This window comes from Ornithodoros turicata, chromosome 1 (genome assembly GCF_037126465.1).
Source record: "Ornithodoros turicata isolate Travis chromosome 1, ASM3712646v1, whole genome shotgun sequence".
In the NCBI taxonomy this organism is placed as follows: Eukaryota; Metazoa; Arthropoda; class Arachnida; order Ixodida; family Argasidae; genus Ornithodoros; species Ornithodoros turicata.
This window is the reverse complement of record NC_088201.1, coordinates 74,250,320-74,270,105: the sequence shown is the minus strand read 5'-3', so window position 1 is coordinate 74,270,105 and position 19,786 is coordinate 74,250,320. Positions and strand designations below refer to the sequence as shown.

At 47.8% G+C, this 19,786-nt stretch overlaps 1 protein-coding gene across 2 annotated transcripts in view; it reads left to right on the top strand.

Moving 5' to 3' along the window:
* LOC135400949 (uncharacterized) overlaps nucleotides 1-12,394 on the top strand; it is a 42,286-nt gene extending 29,892 nt beyond the window's left edge. The window contains exons 5-10 of one of the 2 annotated variants that reach the window (XM_064632985.1): nucleotides 306-447; nucleotides 505-638; nucleotides 977-1,091; nucleotides 11,687-11,866; nucleotides 11,925-12,074; nucleotides 12,127-12,394. In XM_064632985.1, coding sequence (XP_064489055.1) covers nucleotides 306-447; nucleotides 505-638; nucleotides 977-1,091; nucleotides 11,687-11,866; nucleotides 11,925-12,074; nucleotides 12,127-12,336 — 931 coding nt within the window. In that variant the 3' untranslated portion in view covers nucleotides 12,337-12,394. Of the gene's footprint in view, nucleotides 1-288; nucleotides 448-504; nucleotides 639-976; nucleotides 1,092-11,686; nucleotides 11,867-11,924; nucleotides 12,075-12,126 lie in introns of both variants that reach the window. The other variant, XM_064632994.1, reaches the window with a different exon arrangement.
* The last annotated feature ends 7,392 nt before the right edge of the window (nucleotides 12,395-19,786 follow it).

Here is a 19,786-nt window from a genome sequence, read left to right as displayed (position 1 = left end):
TGTGAACTTCATTCACATACTTCTCTCCACACTCTAACAAAGCGGCCATTCACTTTGGCCGTAAAAGCCTGAACGGACCCTCTCTTTCCCCTGGCCTGTTTACCCAGAATTCCCATGACCCTTTAACACGTCACACCTAACCCTTTAAATACCATGCCTATGATGAGGACGGTGCCCAGAAAAAAAGTCTCTGCTCGAAATATCGACGCCTCTCGTCCTGAGGCAATTCCATTCATATTTCCCTACCTGTTCGTTGGATTTATACCCGTCTGGAACGCTGTTTGTTAGGAAAACTTCATACGCAGCACCCCGCGACGCCCTGATGTTCGGCAGAAGGTGCTGAGCCTCTTAGATGATCTGTGGCACCATCACGTGATGTTCTACGGCGCCCTCGACGGGCTGTATGGAGACGACACCGATCCACTTGATATCGTATCTTTCATGCGAGTAAGCTTTATTGCTATTGACGCTTTGAAAATATTTAGTTTCTGTAAATACTTTCAGGAAATCTTGTCGTACAAGCACGCAAGGTTTGATTCATCAGTCTACGTGTACGCCTTCGCTGGAATCACGGTCTTGATAACTGTGTCAAATGACCCTATAAACATGTTTGTCACATATGTTCGAGACCTTTTCAGGTTCGTCATTGCAATGTTGCTCCGTAGTTGGCTTTGTGTAGCCCAACTGTGATGGAAAGGCATAGGTGTAGGTACCACGAACGGTACCTGAACTTGTAGGTAACATTTCCTTGACTGCGAGAATAAGAGAGGAAGGGTCGTCACCCCACGAACGTTCCCCACGTCACGAACGTCACCCCACGAAACGTTCGTTCTTTCATGTGTCTTGCTTTGTGTCTTCTCCACATACTTAAGGAAGCATGACCTGCAAGCTGGTTACACCAGTTAGATTGCCTCTTTGCTCAGTGGCACGAAGAGCCAGTAGAGTGAGAGTAATAGTAAAACGTTGCCTATTTCAGCCAAGCTTTGGTCGACGTACTGGTATACCAAACATCGTACCGGCCGCCTATTCAGTGTGTCGCCAACGGGCCAGCACCTTGGAGTTTCCAATTAGGAACCCACCAGTCGTCCATTGTGAGTGCCATCAATGTCCTATACTAGACGTCTCCAGCTTCCATTGATTTTCAAGATTTACAAGTGAATGGACCACAGTTTAATCACAGGCATCAAGGTCACAATTTCCAGAGACTGCTTCCGGATCACGATAGAGGAGCAATTAAATGTGTCGAAGCACAGTTTTCACTGAGTATGGTCGAACGCTGTTTTACAAGTGCTCAATTCAACTTAGACTTAGCGAAAAACGGGCTACTTCGATTTCAACATAAAATGAGCAGTCATTTGCGGGTAGAGATGACGAACCAGCAATGCCGTCACCAAAATTTAAACCCGCAATAGACCGCAGTTGAGAAAATGTCGTCCACGAGGCTCCGAAACAAAGAAGAGGCAAATAAAGCGACGAGCTTTTGTCCGCACTCGGTGAACTTTTGTCCGGTAAGCTTATGTCCCGTGAGCTTTTACCCGCGCCCCCGTCCTCGGACGACTCCAGGATCCCGAGTGAGCCTCGCAGTGTTGTACGTAACGCCATTAGCGTAATCGATACTTTGTTCGGTATCAAAGTGCGGATCGCGATACTTTTTAAATCGGTACTGGAAACATGTTTCCTTTGTAAATGTATGGCAACGCGAGCTCCGTATAGCCTTGGATACCGATACTTTTCATTGCTCATTCTTTATTCACTGACCGTATTTCTTAGTCTTCCCGATTTCCGCTCGTCGGCCTGGCGCTCACCAAGAAGCCTGCGGACGCGTCTATGTGCCCGAAATGGGAATTATACAAACACATTCTTTTTTTTTTCTTCGAGCCTGGATGAAATCACCACGCTGGTGTCATCGAAAGAGTTGAGGTGAACGAACTGCTGTCAAGTCCTTGACAGCGTGCTTTGGATTTTACTGTTAGGCCGTTGTGTCGCGCCGAGTCATGTTCACATGTACTGATCGCCAACACGCTTCTCTGAAATCTCCATCCTGTGGCTGAGCGGTGCCCTATCGGCCGTGTCGCACGCGAAGGAACTATCCCAAGCAGCACACAATATTTGACCCATATTGGCTGGTCATTGGCGATACGGGTCCAATATGGGACCCGTTTCGCCAAGATTTTCCCCATATTGGCTGAAAATGGGCAATATGGGCCCCATATTGCCCAGTTTCAGCCAATATGGGGAAAATCTTGGCGAAACGGGTCCCATATTGCCCACTTTGTGCCAATATTGGGAAAATCTTGGGAATATTGGCCCCATATTGCACGCGTACACCCCATATTGACTGAAAAGGGTACGTAGCCGTGTTGCACAAATGCCCAAGCAGCACGGCAAGATTGAACGTTGAAGCGTGTGAAATACCCAATTCACTACATCGTTACATTCAACAACTTCCCGCAGATGATACACATTGTTCGAAACAGTCAACGTACTTGGCATTCCCAACGTAAAGTTCGCTAGAATTTGACACCTCAACATTCCACGTCGCCGCCATCTTCCTTCGCGATGCCAATGCCAATCGGTCGAGCCGACTGAGAGCAAGCGAGTTGTTTGAGCGTAATCACGCGTCCTACAACTAATGCGCATGCGCGACAGCCCGAACGGACGTTTCATAGGGCTAAAATGTCGCTGGGTGCTGTAACGATAACGAAATTGCGGCAGGTCAAGTAAAAAACACAATGTTTGATAGGAAGGGATGGCTATTCTGTAAAGTTAGGTGATTTCAAGTTGCTGCAAGCAGTGTAAATTGCTCTGGCGTGTGTCCGTCACCGCCACGAAAGTGTTTCGCTGCTTTGTATTCTCGGAGCGGGTTGGAAATTGTTAGTCCACAGTAGTGATGGGCAATCCAGTTCACTTTGGTGAACTCGTTCGTACAGTTCAGTTTGGTTCCCTGAACCGTTCAAAAGGTTCGTTCTTTCGTTCATCTTTCCGTGACGTCATAACATCACGTGACCGATCTCAACGGCGAACCGGCATCTACTTATGTGCAGGGTTTTAGGTTGTAGACAGTAACTGAGTAAGAGTTCTGTTTTGTGGGCGAGTGTGTTCCATGATGTTCCATGACATTACCGCGTTAAATCTGACAGTCACCTGCCGGCTATATTGGTCATATGTTGCGATAAGCGAATGCATGTTTATGTGACCGTATTTCGCTGTCATGAAGAAAATAAACAATTCATTCTGCCGCACTGTAATTCTCTCGTAGTTTACATTTTCTTCAGTCCACTTTCCGCTTGCTTCCGCCTCTCGGCAGGGCTTTCTTTGATCACGCAAATTCACTTTCATAGTTACTTTTTGGTCCCCTTCATAGTAGGTCCATTCTTTTCGCCTGCACCCTGGCCCTGAACTAGTTCAAGCAGTGCAACCCTCTCACAATCTTCTCGCCATGGACCTCTCATGTATTTAAGAACTGGTGATGGACCTGTGCAGCACTTTTCTTTCCAAAAGAATGAACTTAGTCTACGGGAAACAGCGAGACTCACTGCGACCTGTTAGAAAGAATCGAAAGCCACCCACGATTGAGCTTACTTCCCGCTCGAGGTAGTGTTTCCGCCGTTCCCGGTTGTCGAATGAATCAACACTCAACTATTCCGGTGCGGGCGCCATCTGTCGGCATTGCTCTGAAGCTTGAATATGACAGGCCACGAGCTCGATTGGCCACACTGAGAGCTTACCGGTTCGTGATTGGCCAAGCCCCACGATCTGGGATGAATCGGAGAGCACTGAAGGCGAGTCGCAAAGCCGGGGATCGAAGAACGATAGAGAACTCAACTGAATCGAAGGAATAGGAGAACGAGGAGAGAACCAGCTTGTCTGCGCCCTCTGTCTGTTGTCGAGGAGAGAACCGTTCACTCGCGAGCTGAATCGAAGAGCAACGGAATCGTTCGCATCGTTTGCAGTGTTGCCAATTTAGCGGATTTCCCGCCAGATCTGGCGGATTCGACTTGCATCTAGCGGGGAAAAAATGTCTTTAGCGGCTAGCGGAATTTCTGACGGGGTCCTGGATGAATTTAGGGGATTCTAGCGGATTCAGACTTTCGCCGCATTTTGGCTAAAAAGCCCGAAAAATCAATTTATTCCCTACAGTATGCTAACTTCCGAACCGAAACCAGTCACCTGAAATTTGGTATCTGACGGCTGTTTGCGCGCAAAAAGCTCACTTTCGATTCGCTCTCTTTCCTTTGTGGTAGAACCTTTTTGATCTGTTTTGGAGAACACACCACCAATACCTCGGTCAGATGACAACATTTAATGTCTTATATGTTAGGGCCGTAATGTCGCGCCGGACAGAAGCGACTTTGCTCTGTCCTTAGGGCGTGAAATTAAGGCCCTAACTACTAAGGCCTTAAATGCTGCTCTCACCCAGCACAGCATTGTTGACTAGGGGAAATGATGACACATAACCCAAGATTTTGCACCAGAACACGAATTGAAGTTTGTATGGACATCTTGCTCCCTCTTGTGGTAGCCCACAAAGTCTGCCGATTGCTGTTCCCAATGCGAGGTGGCTTCGTTTCTCTTCTTCACTAGCGTCTATGGCACTCTTCTAGTTTGTTGAAATGCCAAAAGTGAGTTACAAACAAAAGCTTTGCAAGGAATGGCTTCGGGACCCTGTGCTAAGGAACCGTTCAGAACGACGGCAGATTGGACGAAACGGTATATTGCTGGTTCTAGTTCTTCGGTGTAGTGCTGGTGTGAGTCTGTGCTGGGTACGAAGCAGTCATTTCACGTCCGGTCAACAGAAAGTTCGCATCGCCCCGGGGAAAGTCGATCCAGCGCATGAGGCTGAAGGCGGGACAGAGTTTTTTATTGCTGAACACAGTTCAGTGCTGACCGCCGATCATGTCGGGGAACTTTACAAGTCTTTCCCGGACAGTGCGAAAATTCCAGACAAAGGAATAAAAGATGTATCGCTCCAAATGTTCAGCTACCTTGAAGAACGTGCTTTATAGGCACTTCAAGGATGATCTTCATCGCGCCTTCAGCTAGCTGAACTTGATAAAGGACAAGTTGCGCAATAAAATGAAGCCGGACATGGTCAAGACACGGGCTTGAGATGGCACGCGAAGAGCTGCTTCGAGTACGCCCCCCCCGGTACGACGAAGAAGAAATGAACGAGAATGCGAAACACGATCCCGAACATCATAAACAGAGGTGAAATATACATAGATCTCAACGTGTTCATGCACTTTTCAGCGTTAAGCGGATTTTAGCGGCTTCTTCGCAAAATTTAACGGATTCTGGCGGAATCGATTGGCTACTTTGGCGGATCATTCGTCTAGAATGTTGGCAACACTGATCGTTTGCTCTCAAACGGCGCACTGGTTCTTCGGTTCTCCGCGACTCGCTGCGTTGTGGCGTTGTTCTTGCTGGTCTCCTTTGGAATCTTGGCGTTGGTTCACTACGGCGCGTCTGCGTTCTCCGCGACTCGCTGCGTTGTTCTTGCTGGTCTCCTTTGGAATCTTAGCGTTGGTTCACTACGGCGCGTCGATATCGAGCTTTGTGGCGGACGTCGTATGGGTGGAAGTATTCAGAATCAAAAATGTGTTTTCTGATTTTTTGTTAATGATCGGCTCGCTATACGTATCGCTGGTGGTGATCTGCACTCGATAAGTCCAAGTTATTTGTCATGCATACCGGAAAAGGGCCTTTCTGGCTAGTATGTGAGATGGCGGACATGTTTTTCATGTACGTATTTAGTAATGATCAGTACTTAGAAATCTTAAACCAGTCCCCTGGTGCCTGCCTACTTCGAATTTGGCGCCTCAGTGGCTACGGTAGAGGCTCCGCATAAAAAACTAGTAATGATAAGGGTCACATGACCCACTGGCGTCAATGATTCGCGAACGAATCTTTCGAACGAGTCCCTTTATGTTCACTGATTTGTTCGAGCACATCAGATAGGGCCACGGGCCACGCGCGCTGAGCTTCGCCTGGCTAACTACTGCGCATGCGTTCAACACTGCTTTACAGCGGCGAACATAGATGGCGACACGCGCACCATCGACTGGAGGAGAGTGGAGAAACGAGAAACTGCGAAGCGAACGCAGCGGAACGCGGAACCTGACAAAACGGGGACGTCTAAGCGAACTGGTGAACGAGTACGATTGACAATAGTGAATGAGTTCATTCAGTTTGTGCCCGGGATTCGTTCATTCCGAACTGTTCATTCGCGAACGACACATCACTAGTCCACAGAATATTGCGATCCCAATGAAGGCTTCTGAGGGATCTTTGGCATTGGCAGTTCTGTGGGACTGCTTGTGTCCTTCAGCAAGGCGGGCGTAGCGCCTGTTCTTCGTTTTTTGTTTGTTTGTTTGTTCAATGCCGTGTTTCTTTCCTTTCTTTGTTTTTTTTTTAGTGATGTGAACGTGGATGAATTAGATCTGCAGAAATAAAAAAGCAAAAATCAGACAAAAGTAATATCAGTGGTGAATATTATACAGCATAATGCTTTATTATTACACGGACTCCCCGTTGGTGTTATCACAGAAATATTGGCGCAAAATGGGCTTGCCAATATGGGCAGCCCATATTGCAGAGGAGGCACAGTAAGCGGGTTTCGCCGCCGCGACAATAGTGTCGCCGCTGGCATTTCCCGCCAAATTCCGGCTATTTACTTTCCATTGGCTCCGGTTCCCCACGTGACCTTTCTCGATCATGATTGGCTGAGGCTCATTTAACCGGTGGATTCGCCCGCGTTCGTTTCTCCGAGGCGCCGACCCGTCTGACCGTTGTGTAGCTGGCGTCTACGTATGTGAGCAGACGGTGAGTTCGTTTCGTGGATTTCGAAGATGTTCGAGCCATGGACGAACGCCTGAATGAAAGGTAAGCAGACAAACGTATGATGCATGTCAGTGATCAGACTTTTAATACTGTCGCTTAATTGTGTGCATGGAGGTACGCCTTGTCCCGTATTACATCACTTTCTGCCGGTTATCAGTCATGATCTGGTTGATGATTCTGCGTGGCGTTACTTGTTGCGTTTTGTTCCGCTATTTGAATGTGTCTGATGTTTAATACACTGGTGTGCATGAAAAGGAAAACAGCGTGCATCGCGTACGCAGGGCTCCTCGAATTTTGTCATTAGTCGACATTAGGCGCGTAACGATAGCATGTCTTACATAGCGTATTCAGCCAAGTAACGTTGCCTGTGCTCGGGTTTACCATGCCGTTAACAGGTTCCTTTTTTTTTTTTCATTCAGACACTGACAGCTGTTCGTGGCCCTGCGATCCGCGAGCATGTGCCCCTGTCACCAGAAAATTCGACAGTTGTGCTGGGATGAAGCGGATGGCTTCTGCGACTCATCACGTGCTATATATGTGTATAATAATATCTACTTTCTCCAAACCGAATAGGTTCCCTTAATAGTCACGCTTTCTGTTGCTCGGCACTATTTATTCTTTATTTATTCTGCAGTATTCTGTAATAATCGTGTAGTTTTACTTGCATTCAAATGTTGCTTCTTGTTTATATGTTTACCGTGTCAATAAATTTGTACATGTGAATTCCTTCGTCTTCTGGATTTTCATTTTCTGCTTCCCGGTAATATTAGCAGATGGCCTGGCGAAGCGCTCGGAACGGGGGGGGGGAGATAATTCGAGTGAGAGGGTGTGGAGAGGGCACGCAGCGCACATGCGCAGTTCAATCAGCCAGCGCGCGCTTTTTGGCGCCGTTTTCCGGCTACTTTGTCGTGATTCGTTACTGATGATCACGTGGTCAAGGGGGGCGGTGGTTTTCGTGGCGAAACTGTGGAAGCTACAGCTGCACTCCACTGCCATATTGGTCCAATATGGAGCCTGGTTGCGCTCCCCATATTGGTCCAATATTGGCGTGCTGCTTGGGATACCAATACAATCTCCTTGGGTAGGCTCTATCCCTCTCTCTCACCCCCTCGCTAGCAGACGACGTCCCGGTATCCGACGATTATCTCGCCCGACAGGTAGGGCCCACAGCTCCCCCTCTTCGCGGCTCTAAAAAAATGTTTGCACGTCATAAACACGTGGTATTACCAGGCTCCAACAGCTCCCCATAGAGCCCATAGTTTGAGATAATTCACACAACACTGGGCACACGACCAATGAGAGTGCAACGTTGTAGAAATTATGCAATGGCAGTCGGCCAATCAGGAGCCTTAACTTTGGCTGACCTTTCGACCGGTTCTGGCTACCATCGACTTCTACCGGATTTCACGCCTACTGCAGTTACCCGATATTCAAAATAACTGAAGCTTCTTTTGGCTAAAAGAAATATTTATTTGACACAAAGCACTGATTCAAAGATCTGATACATGGATGCACTGTGAATACAAAGTCCACTGTGTTGCTGACGCACTGTAACTAAGTTCGACCTTGAAGCAAAACGAACACAGCTCTCGAAATCCGACGGGGCCCGCGCTTGTTCTTCACACTCCAACCGCCCCAACTCACGAAGCATTCCAGTTCCGGAGTTGATAGACTGTTCGTGGGATAATAGTGTCCAGGAACAACACAACACACGTTGAATCACATCGACGCATGAATAAACCAGCGACACTTCTACAAACTGTTCTGCCGATTGACATCACCGAAACACGGAACACAAAGAGGACGCCTTGCCGGCCGATTTTATGATGAGCATCTTCTTTCGTTGTTTGCAGAGCAGAAACGGCTCTTGTGTGGCACGTAGTCGTAATCCTGTCTTTGTTGTCAGGCCTCAAAATCCGACGGTGCCCGCTCCAACCGCACCAGCCCACGAAGCATTCCAGTTCCGTAGTTGATAGACTGTACGTGGGATAATAGTCGTGTCCAGGAACAGCACAACACGCGTAGAATCACAAACTGTTCTGCCGATTGACATCACCGAAACACGGAACACAAGAGGACGGACGCCGTGCCGACCGATGCGAGCTATTTCGAAACTATGCTGAAACTGCTGAAACGGCCGCCGGGACGCTGCACACACATGCGCGCGTACAAAATGCGATTTCAAATCGTTGTCGACCAATCGGAGCGCGCACGCAGTCTGGGCCAATGAGCTTGCAACGTTGTAGATTGGCGCAGTGGTACATACTCTACAGCCGCATCCTCGGTTACCTGAGGAGGACTGGTATTACTCCGTCAGGCATCATAGTTGATACCCATTGGCCGAAGGACATTGCGCTCTCCGCTATTGGTTGGCAAAGTTTCAAAAGAGCATTCTTTCGCGGGCTGCCTGTCTGGCGGGCAGTTACAAGAAGAGAAGGGAGAGAAGCGGCAGCGGCGTCTCGCGTCTCGACGATGTCAGTTGACACCACGGTATGATGGCATTGTTCAAAGAGAAGTCCTAAATTTGTTCGTGTGTCAAAGTGACTCAGCGCGTGTTGTGATGTTTCCCGACACAAGTATCCTACGTACGAACAGTCTCTCGAGGTCAGAACTGGAATGCAGTGGTGAGCTCACGCCTGAGGAACACTTGTGAGCGCCGTCGCATTTTCAAATGCAGTCACAACGGAGACAGGATTCGGTGTCCGTGCGACAAGCATTGCCCGCTTCGTTGAAACCTTCGCACTGCAACCAACGAAAGGAGATCATCACCGTGAAATCGTGTGCACTCGTGTGAGCGTCGCTCACTTCTGGGAGTAGAGTGTGTGTTTTTCGAGTTCGAACTTGGTCAACGAACGCAACGATTTGGACTCTGCAGGCACGGTGAATATTTGTGTCAGACTATTGAATCAGTACGACGTTTCAAATAAATGTTTATTTTGTCAAAAATTTGCCTAGTTGTTCTGGAATACGGAATAACAAGCGTCGGGCATGAAAACCAGTAAAAGTAAAAGCCGATGGTAGCCAGTACCGGGCCGAAAGGCGAGCCAAACTGAGAGACTCCTGATTGGCCGAAAGGTAGGCATCATAGTTCATTTTCATTGGTTGCATGTCCAGTGTTGCCTGAATTATCTCAAACTATGGGCTCTATGGGGAGCTGTGGGAGCTTGGTAGGGCTGAGTAGAGTCCCTAAATGGGGAGCAGAGTAGCCACACTGAGCCACGCCCGCGAGCGAGACCGTCATCTTGGGTCCGGCGCGGCTGCGTCGCTTAGGAAAAGGAGCAAATCTCCTCTTTCTCCACCGGAGAACTGCGCGGTGTCGAGCCAGGTAGCAACCGACGAAACCGGTTTTGGATGGAGGGGACCCAACATAGACGGCGCCTTCTTGGAAGAAGAAACCACGTGACATGATTGGCCCAATTGAGGACACCGGACGGCGTCTCCGGCGCAGAAAAGGAATGCGATACTCTGTACCCCTATTTATTGACTCTAGGGCTGAGTGCCCACCGCCTACAGGGGACTGCTTCGCCGCAGGCTGGAGATTTCACACAAACGTGTCGCAAGCCGTACTGTGGTATTGTCAACTTCGGATAGGATACCTTGGTCATTTGACTCCGCGGGATATACGCGAGCTTGACCCGAACGTAATTGTCATATTGGCGTCTCTCAGCTGCTGGAGAGACCTCGGTCTGTCAGGATGACGTAAGAAAACTTTGAGAACCAGCTATTGATAAAGGTCAACCAAAGTGTTCGAGGTTTGCTTAACCTCTATATACCCAAATAAAGTTGTTGTTCTGTTTGATTTCGTGTTAGCGCCGCGAAGCAAATGCGGTTACGAGCGACGTACAGGTGTGGACAGATGGAGAGAGGACAGCAGGAAGGAGTGGGGCAATAACATGTATGACAGGGGAACACTTGCCCGGAAGGGGTTCGGAAAACCCAGGGAAAACATCAGACAACGCAGCCGGTGGTAGGATTCGAACCCACCACCTCCCGTCCTCAGCACGACCTTGCCTACCACCAACGAGCGGGAGGCCTTAACCCACTCCACCATGCCGCTGGTGTTGCCGTTCGAGCTACATAAAAACATGCTTTCTTTTCGCTGCCAAATTGTCTCTTACCATTTTTTCGATTATAAAAATGTGATTCACGCAAGCGAGATTTAGATGTTGCGTCTTGTTCGTATTTCCGACAAAACTATTGGTCAAAGTATCGCGTTACTTTGTGTAGGAACCGTAGCGGTACTCCGTTGCATTAAAAATGAAGTAAGATTTCAGTATTTCGACATGGCTTACTCAAGTAACGAGTACCGGTCTCTCGATGCCGTATTTTGGTACCATCTTCGTGACTACATCTCCGCTTCGTCAACTTGAATGCAAGTGACAGCTTGTGTTGTTATAACCTAATTTAAGTTAAATACAGCGATCGACGAACCTCATGGAAATAGGGTTTGCGGCCATTTTATCGCTCCACTAGCATGATGGGGAATTCTTTCAGTGACAATTAGCAAGTTCATCCTGTGGTCAAGCTGTGTTCCGTCCCCTTGTAAATCTTGAAATTCGAATGCAGCTTGTCCGCACCACGAATATCAACATGGAAGCCGGTAGGAAACATGCTCAGTTTCCATCAGTTGGTAGCCATGGCTAACACTTACGATTACACAACTAAACCCAAAGACTAGTAATATCATGCGTACTAATCAGTTACTCGCTTAAGAATGTAATTATTTTAAATATTCAGTGCCGCGTAATTGTCGATTATGGTCTGTCGCTTGCAGTCCAAAGTGGTCTTAGCTACGTGATTTGGTCAGAATCAACGGCGCAGTTCCAGTATTAAATAATTATCGCAGGTGGGATCTGCAGTGGTTCGCTCCAAGATAAATATTCCACCTGGCAAAGTGGAGATGTTTACATCGTCGCTGTGCGCCATTAAAACCAAGTTCCAAATAGAAGCAACGTTATCAACGGAGCTCAAGATGGGGCGGGATACTTCTTGCCTCGCGTCGGACATGGACAGCGTGACCAATTACGTCAGTCTTGCGGCTCATTTGTGCCAAGCGAGTAATAAATGGAGATTTTCTTTCGCAGACATGCCCGAATGCGCCCGACGCTTCACATGTCTACCGCAAAAGTGTACATCAGATACACGAAATTTACAAGTGGAAGGAACCTGCGACAGGTGGCAACAGCTACTACTACATCTTGGTCTACGACACGGAAGAGACGCTCGCAGTAAAGGTGTTTGCGAATGACTTCAATGGATTTTGACGTTATGATCAATTTTGCCCAGGTGTGCAGAGCAACGAAAGACATTGGTTTCAAAGGAGGTTGGGTTCTACGTGACCTCCCCTGTGGTTTTATTCAAAGCTGCCAACACAACAGCGCCCATCAGGGACTCCTGAAGCGTGTCATCTTGACAAAGTCTTATCTGCACGAAGGCTATTTCAATGACTCATGTCCAACTTACGGGAATATGACAGGCAGCTCGGACGAAGAGTAGATGTCAAGGCACTGGAAAGTGTTCCCAATAAAATAATAAAGGCTTAAAAATACCTTGCTGATACCGCTTCTGATTACTTCAGCGAATCTAGGTCATTTTAGCCATGGAATAATGCGTGGTATCTCGTTATCACCAAAGCTCATGATGGGTCACTGTCTGAAACACACACGTGACAGGCATCGCGTTAATGTAATTAACACGTCGCCATTCTTCGTTGTCTGGTTCCTCCACAATGGTGCCGTGACCAGGACAGCATGGAAGGGATCGAACATTGACAGGGAAGACTGCAGCAAGAAACAATTGGGGCCAACTCGTCGGACGTGGAAAAACATAGGTTACCGCATTGTTGAACGATCACGAGCGGCGAAAGAGTGGTGAAGGAGAAGATATAGTGGACTTAGAAGAAAGGATGGAACGTCTTCAGAGTATTAACGCAATTCTTGCAGAAGTTGATAGCCAAATCAAGCCGCTACTCACGGAAGGAGTATTGGAACAGGAGTATACGAGACTGTAAAAAATAGTCGTGAGAAATACGGGCATATGGCCGCGAAAATAACGGGAGCGAGCCTGTTGTTTCAAAGTACGCGCATTTCCTGTTATTTCGCGGGAGAAGAGTAGTCTGGGCACGTGTACTGTGCCTGCATGGCCTCCGCAGCTCCCGGCACCCGTGTGAGGAACGCAAGTTTGCACCCCAAGCAGCACAATGTACTGAAAGTCGAGTGCAATAGGGGTGGACGGTATGTGTCTTATCAATGTTCCTTAGTTTGAAGAGACTGTTCAAGGTCTTCCACCTACCCGTCCACCCCTACTGCACTCGACTTTCAGTACATTGTGCTGCCTGGGACCGACTGCCAAAACCAAAGCTGTGCCTGCCCTCGCGAGTTTTCGCAAGATTACGAAAGTATGTGAACTCTTATTGTACATTTTATGCTATCACCTTTTCAGAATAAAGTGAAACATGCGCCGCGGTTGTGTGTCATTAGAGAGTTTTAGTACATCGTACGCTATCACTTTTGCAAACGTAATCGATAGCCTTGATGGTTCTGCGCACGCCCATAAGAGAAAGAGAGCTTCGTGCAGTGCGCAGAACCACCAACGCTATCTGTTACGTACGCTATCGCCTTTGCGTACGATGTACTAAAACTCTCTAGTGTGTCACCAAATACGTAGTGGATACCGCTTTCTTCAACCGAACGGTTTCACCTTCTTTTATGTTCTCACATGTCACGCTGTGCATGTTCTTCAGATTTTCCTCTCTTACTATTGAAAGGAGCAACGTGTAATTTTCTGCAACTATAGAGGGGTGTGCGTTTACACGCGTGGGCATTACAAATATGCCGGGTTTCACCAAAGCCTTGAAAGCTTTGAACCAAGATTAAGGGTCCTTTGCACCATTTTATCAATAACTTTAATTCGGGAAGTAGTATTTATTTTAGAAATGATTGACAGTGCTGGCGAAAGAGAGTTGAGTAGCAATTCCCAGTCGAGGGACCCTTGATCCCGGTTAACCAGCGTTGATGGAACGAGGTCATCGTGTACGCCCATCTTGCACATTTTTTAAGGGTTTGCACCAATTACGAGGCAAATATCAATGCTCTATATAGATTGCATGAAAGAAACATGTGGATAAAATAGAAGTGTTGGTAAAAGCTTTGCCGAGACGTAGTTTCCCATGCACAATATGCGCGAGAGTACTTTTGTTGTTAGCAACAACAGGGTTCGACGATATCACCTAACATAAACCCCTTCTTTATGTCATGCGATATCCTGACATATACAGGGTGTCCCAGCTAAATGTAACCATATTTTTTTTAAATATATCTATCACTTTTTCCGGGATGAAATCAATTGCAATATAGCATATGCTGAAGGGCATTCGCTAGGAGGGCATTAGCAGACTCCTAAGGCAATGTCTTAATCAACTTTCAATAATTAACTTTTTAATTATAAAAGCTACGAAGTTGCTCCAATGAGAACATCTGATCTCTTCGGTCACCAGATACCAAAGCCGTTTTCAGAACAAAAATCCGTTCGATAGATCGTCCGCAAAAAATTCGTGAAGGAACGCCATTTTTTCTTTATTTTGTTCATTGCGCATCTTCGAAGAAGCGGCTTTCCTTCACACCCAGTGTGAGAGAGTGAAAGAGCACAGTGCCGCCTCATGCGTCGAAGATTAGCTTTAACTTGTGGAAACAAAACAAACACAAATCTATCGGGTGACTCTATCGCAACTGTCCTTATCTTGGACTGCATTTTCAGTTTCCTTTAATCTTTTTCCAGGACGCAAGAAGCGATAGTGTGCTCTTTCATCCTCTCGTATTGGGGGCGAAGGAAAGACGCTTCTCTAGAGATGCGCGATGAATAAAATAAAGAAAAAAATTGTGTTCCTTCACGAATTTTTTGCGAACGATCTATCGAACGGATTTTTGTTCTGAAAACGGCTTTGGTATCTGGCGACCGAAGAGATCAGATATTCTCATTGGAACAACTTCGTAGCTTTTATAATTAAAAAGTTAATTATTAAAAGTTAATTAAGACATTGCCTTTGGAGTCTGCTAATGCCCTCCTAGGGAGTGCCCTTCAGCATATGCTATATTGCAATTGATTTCATCTGGGAAAAAGTGATAGATATATTTTTAAAAAATATGGTCACATTTAGCTGGGATACCCTGTATATCCTCTGCAAACTGGGGTAAAACTTGGAAGGTAGATTCATATCGTTTAGCCCTTTCTGGTTTGCCAATTTGGTACTGACTATTTCTATTTGGTCCACATTCCCAAAAATTTTGTACTCTTAATGTGGTATCGGCGAGGCATCGTCATGATGGCTCGAGGCGCGTGCAATAAAAGGTTTGGGAATGGAACGATGGAGTCAGGCTGCGTAACTGGGCTCTGCCCTGTACATTCGGTGTAAGACACCACACCATATATTGGCGACGAGCGGGAACTACTTACAAGACGGGAACTACTTACGACTTGCTACAATGTCTGGTCTTCCGCCGCCACCATTCTTTCTTCAAAATCCTGGTAAGCCTCCGCAAACCTGGCTGTCATGGCGGAAATCGTTCCAGAATTACCTCATCGCAACTGGACTGGACAGTGAATCCGCAACGCGTCGCAAGGCGATTCTTTACCACTGCTTGGGAAGCGAAGGTCAACGGATCTTCGATTTGCTACCATCGGGTGATTCTTCAACTACATCATCAGGTTCGGGAGACTCTACTGGGCAACCGGATATTTTCGCAAAGGCTTTGCACACGTTGGACGTGCACTATGATGTCGCGACAAACGCAATCGCCGAACGGCATAATTTTCGACAACGTCGTCAACAATCTGGTGAAACGACGGACGACTACCTCATTGCACTTCGTCAGCTAGCTAACAGCTGCGATTTTGGATCCACATGCGACGCAATGCTCAGGGACCAAATTGTGGAGAGTACGAATGTTCCTCACCTCCGTGAGCGCTTGCTGCTCGAAGGCTCTGGCCTTACCTTGGATAGGACTCTGGCTCTCGCGCGTCAGTTTGAGCAAACACAGAAGGAAGTGAAACAATTCCACAAGTACGAAGAAGATTTCACTGTACAAGAAGTTGCCAAGCGACGATTCAAGCAGACTGCTAACAAGCAGTTCCGAACTGGTAACAGACCATCGGTACCGACGTCAGGCACACATTGCTTTCGTTGCGGGTCGTCGGATCATCTCGCGAACTCACCTTCATGCAGAGCAAGAAACAAAAAGTGTTTGGCTTGCAATAAGATAGGACACTTTCGGTCGGTCTGCCGATCTTCTGGCCGAGTTCGTACATTAGCTTCGGATCCGAGCACTTCTGGGTCGACCTCGCAAGACGACAGCCCAACAGTACTCCAACTTGCATCACCCGAAACGAGGCGCAAGACTGGAATATATCTTACAGTAAATGTTGAAGGCACCAACGTCGATTTCCTGTTGGATACAGGTTCGTCAGTATCCATTATTTCTGCAGCAATTTACAACAAGCACTTCCCTGGCATTACATTGAGGCCGACGTCCATCAACCTCTTCGACTACTCAAGAAGCCGCATCGCTATAGTCGGTTGCTTCCCAGCATCGGTAACCCACAAGAACCGCAAAGTGTGTGTGATCTTCTACGTCGTTTCGAGCGGTACAACTCTACTGGGCCTTGACGCGCTCACCGCACTGGAACTTAGGATCGACGGGCTCCACCTTACGTGCTCAAACACAGTATCTACTCCATTACCGTCAGTACTCGCTTCAGATTTCGAACACCTGTTTGATGGTACGCTAGGAATTGCAAAGAACTACGTGCACAAGGTGAAAGTGCGGTCGGAAGTCAAGCCCGTTACTGGTAAATTGCGACGGCTACCGCTCACAGTTCGCGAACAAGTTTCAGACGAACTGCGACGACTAGAAGAGCAAGATATAATAGAGAAGATTACTGCGTCGGAATGGGTATCACCAATCGTGGTGGTGAAAAAGAAAGATGGCTCCATCCGCCTTTGTGTGGACCTTCGGGAGCCAAACAAGGCAGTCATACCAGATTGTTTCCCCTTGCCCCATACAGATGAACTGTTAAATGCCCTGTCTGGAGCTACGCGTTTCTCCAAACTCGATTTAGCTTCAGCATATCATCAAGTTCCTTTACATCCAGACAGCAGGGATCTAACAGCATTTATAACCCACGATGGCCTCTACCGTTTCAAACGTGTATGCTTTGTAATTGCATCCGCTCCGTCAGCGTTCCAGCTTATGATGTCACTCCTACTGCAAGGCTGTCAAGGAGTATTATTCTATATTGACGACATCATCGTGTACGGGCGAACTGAGCAGGAGCATATGGACAACCTTCGAGCAGTTCTACAACGACTTTCGCAAGAAGGCTTGCGGCTCAACCACAAGTGCATTTTTGACGTCCCCGAACTGACTTTCTTAGGACATACTGTGAGTGCTCGAGGGCTCTCACCTTTGCCATCGGCTACGGAAGCTCGAGAAAGCCCCTCCGCCAACCGACATAAAATCTCTTCGGTCATTTCTTGGCCTTGTCGGTTATTATGGCAAATTTATTCCGCATTATGCACAGGTCCTGGAGCCACTGAGGAAGCTCTTGAGAAGTGGAGAATCATTTTCCTGGACACAAGAAGCAGAAGAGTCTTTCATTCGTATCAAATCAATGCTAGCTTCATGTCCCATTCTCCACATGTTCGACCCCCGTCTACCAGTCGTAGTAAGCACCGATGCTTCTTCTTGTGGTCTGGGTGCCGTTTTACAGCAGCTGCAGGATAACCACCTGCGCACTGTTGCTTTTGCATCCCGAACGCTGTCTGCCCAAGAAAGGAAGTATTCTGTAGGCGAACGGGAAGCATTGGCGTGCTTGTGGGCGTGCGAACACTGGCACGTATACCTATGGGGACGACCGTTTACACTACGCACCGACCACCAGGCTTTGGTCACACTCCTGGGTTCACAGGGAAGTGGACACCGGCCCCTTCGCATCTCACGGTGGACTGCTCGGCTCTTCTACTACAATTTCACCATCAAATACAAGAAAGGCGACCAAAATTGCGTCGCGGATGCCCTATCCAGGCTACCGTTGCCTGCTCAAGATAGCTTCGACGAGGAAGTTGTCTGCGTAGTTTCGTCTGCAGTATCAAAAAACGAAATGCAGGAAGCTTCACGAGTCGATCCTTCGATTACTGCTGTTGTCAAATTCATTGAAGACAACTCGTGGCCTTGCGCCAATTTACCGACATCACTGCTTCCGTTTTACCGTTGTCGAGATGAGCTTTCTTCTGTGGACGGACTACTACTACGAGGAGATCGCATTGTCGTTCCTCAGGCTGTGACTGACCGGCTCCTAGCATCTGCTCATGACACCCATTGTGGTATTGTCCGCACGAAGCAGAGGTTGCGAGAGTACTACTGGTGGCCAGGCATGGATTCTCACGTGGAAAAGATGGTACGATCATGCTCTGTCTGCCAGGCTTGCGATAAGTCCGCGAAGACCGCCCAGCAACCTCTTCATCCAGTACCATTCCCTAAAGCACCGTGGTCGAAGCTGGGATTGGACATCGTTGGACCATTTGAGCAGAACCCACAGCCGTATCGCTATGCACTTACTCTGGTGGATTATCACAGCAAATGGCCGGAAGTTTCTTTTTCATCCACCGTTACAGCGAGGACAGTAACTACGTTCTTGCAACATCTCTTTAGCCGTGAGGGATATCCGGAAGAAGTTGTCACAGACAACGGGCCACAATTCCTCGCAGTCGAATTTCAAGACTTTCTTCGCAGTTGTGGAATACGCCATACTCTGGTATCGATCTACTACCCGCAAGCCAACGGCCAAGTTGAGCGTTTTAACCGCGTCCTCAAGGACATCGTGCAAATCGCCGCTAATGAAAACAAGCCGCTTAGGACCACCGTGCTGGAGTATCTGACCGTGTACAGGTCGACACCCCATGCAACTACTGGAGTTTCACCGTCGCTGCTTCTACACGGCCGCAACCTAAGAACGAAACTGCAGCCGACTGGCATTCCTATCATCACGCCGAAACTCGACATGCCCGCAATTCGGCGTCGTGTAGCAGCCCGACAAACCAAACAGAAAACAAACGAGGACAACAAGAGACGTGCCGTCAAGAAACGATTTCATCCAGGGGATTATGTGCGCGTTCGCCTGCCTGGTAGGCAAACCAAAGGCAATTCAAAGTATTCAGCTCCTCTTAGGATTGTAGCGCCCCGTGGTCCACTCTCGTACCTCCTCGAAGACGGGAGAGTGTGGCACTCATCAAAGTTTGCACGGGCTCAGCCACGAGAACCACCTGCGGGCGACAAAGTGGACACTTCGTCACGGCATGGCTGGTGGACTGTTTCAATTCCCGAAACGGAATCTGCGCCGGTAGAGCAACCCCAGGATGCCCTTGAAGCACCACCACCACCACCACCGCCATTACGACGTAGCGCGAGAAGTCGTGCACCACCTGTGAGATACCCGAACACCATTCCAGGAACATAAAGTGGACATGTCATTTCGCTGGACATATACATTGTGGAATGCTAGAGCATTTGCCGTCTTGTGTGCTAATTTGCAATTGACTTTGTTTTGGAAGTTTGTATGTCATGGGATTGTCTTTTTCAACAAAGGGGGATATGTGGTATCGGCGAGGCATCGTCATGATGGCTCGAGGCGCGTGCAATAAAAGGTTTGGGAATGGAACGATGGAGTCAGGCTGCGTAACTGGGCTCTGCCCTGTACATTCGGTGTAAGACACCACACTTAACCATTTACCATTTTGCTTTTGAGTCCCTGTTTGTGAGTCTTGATATTGATTTTTGCAACTTCTTTCACAAGCGTTAGCAGTAGGTTAAGGTGAATACTACAAGATAGGTACAGCAGTCATACTTTTCTGCTTTCACAAAAGTACACTGATTCAAACTATGTGTTGAGCACT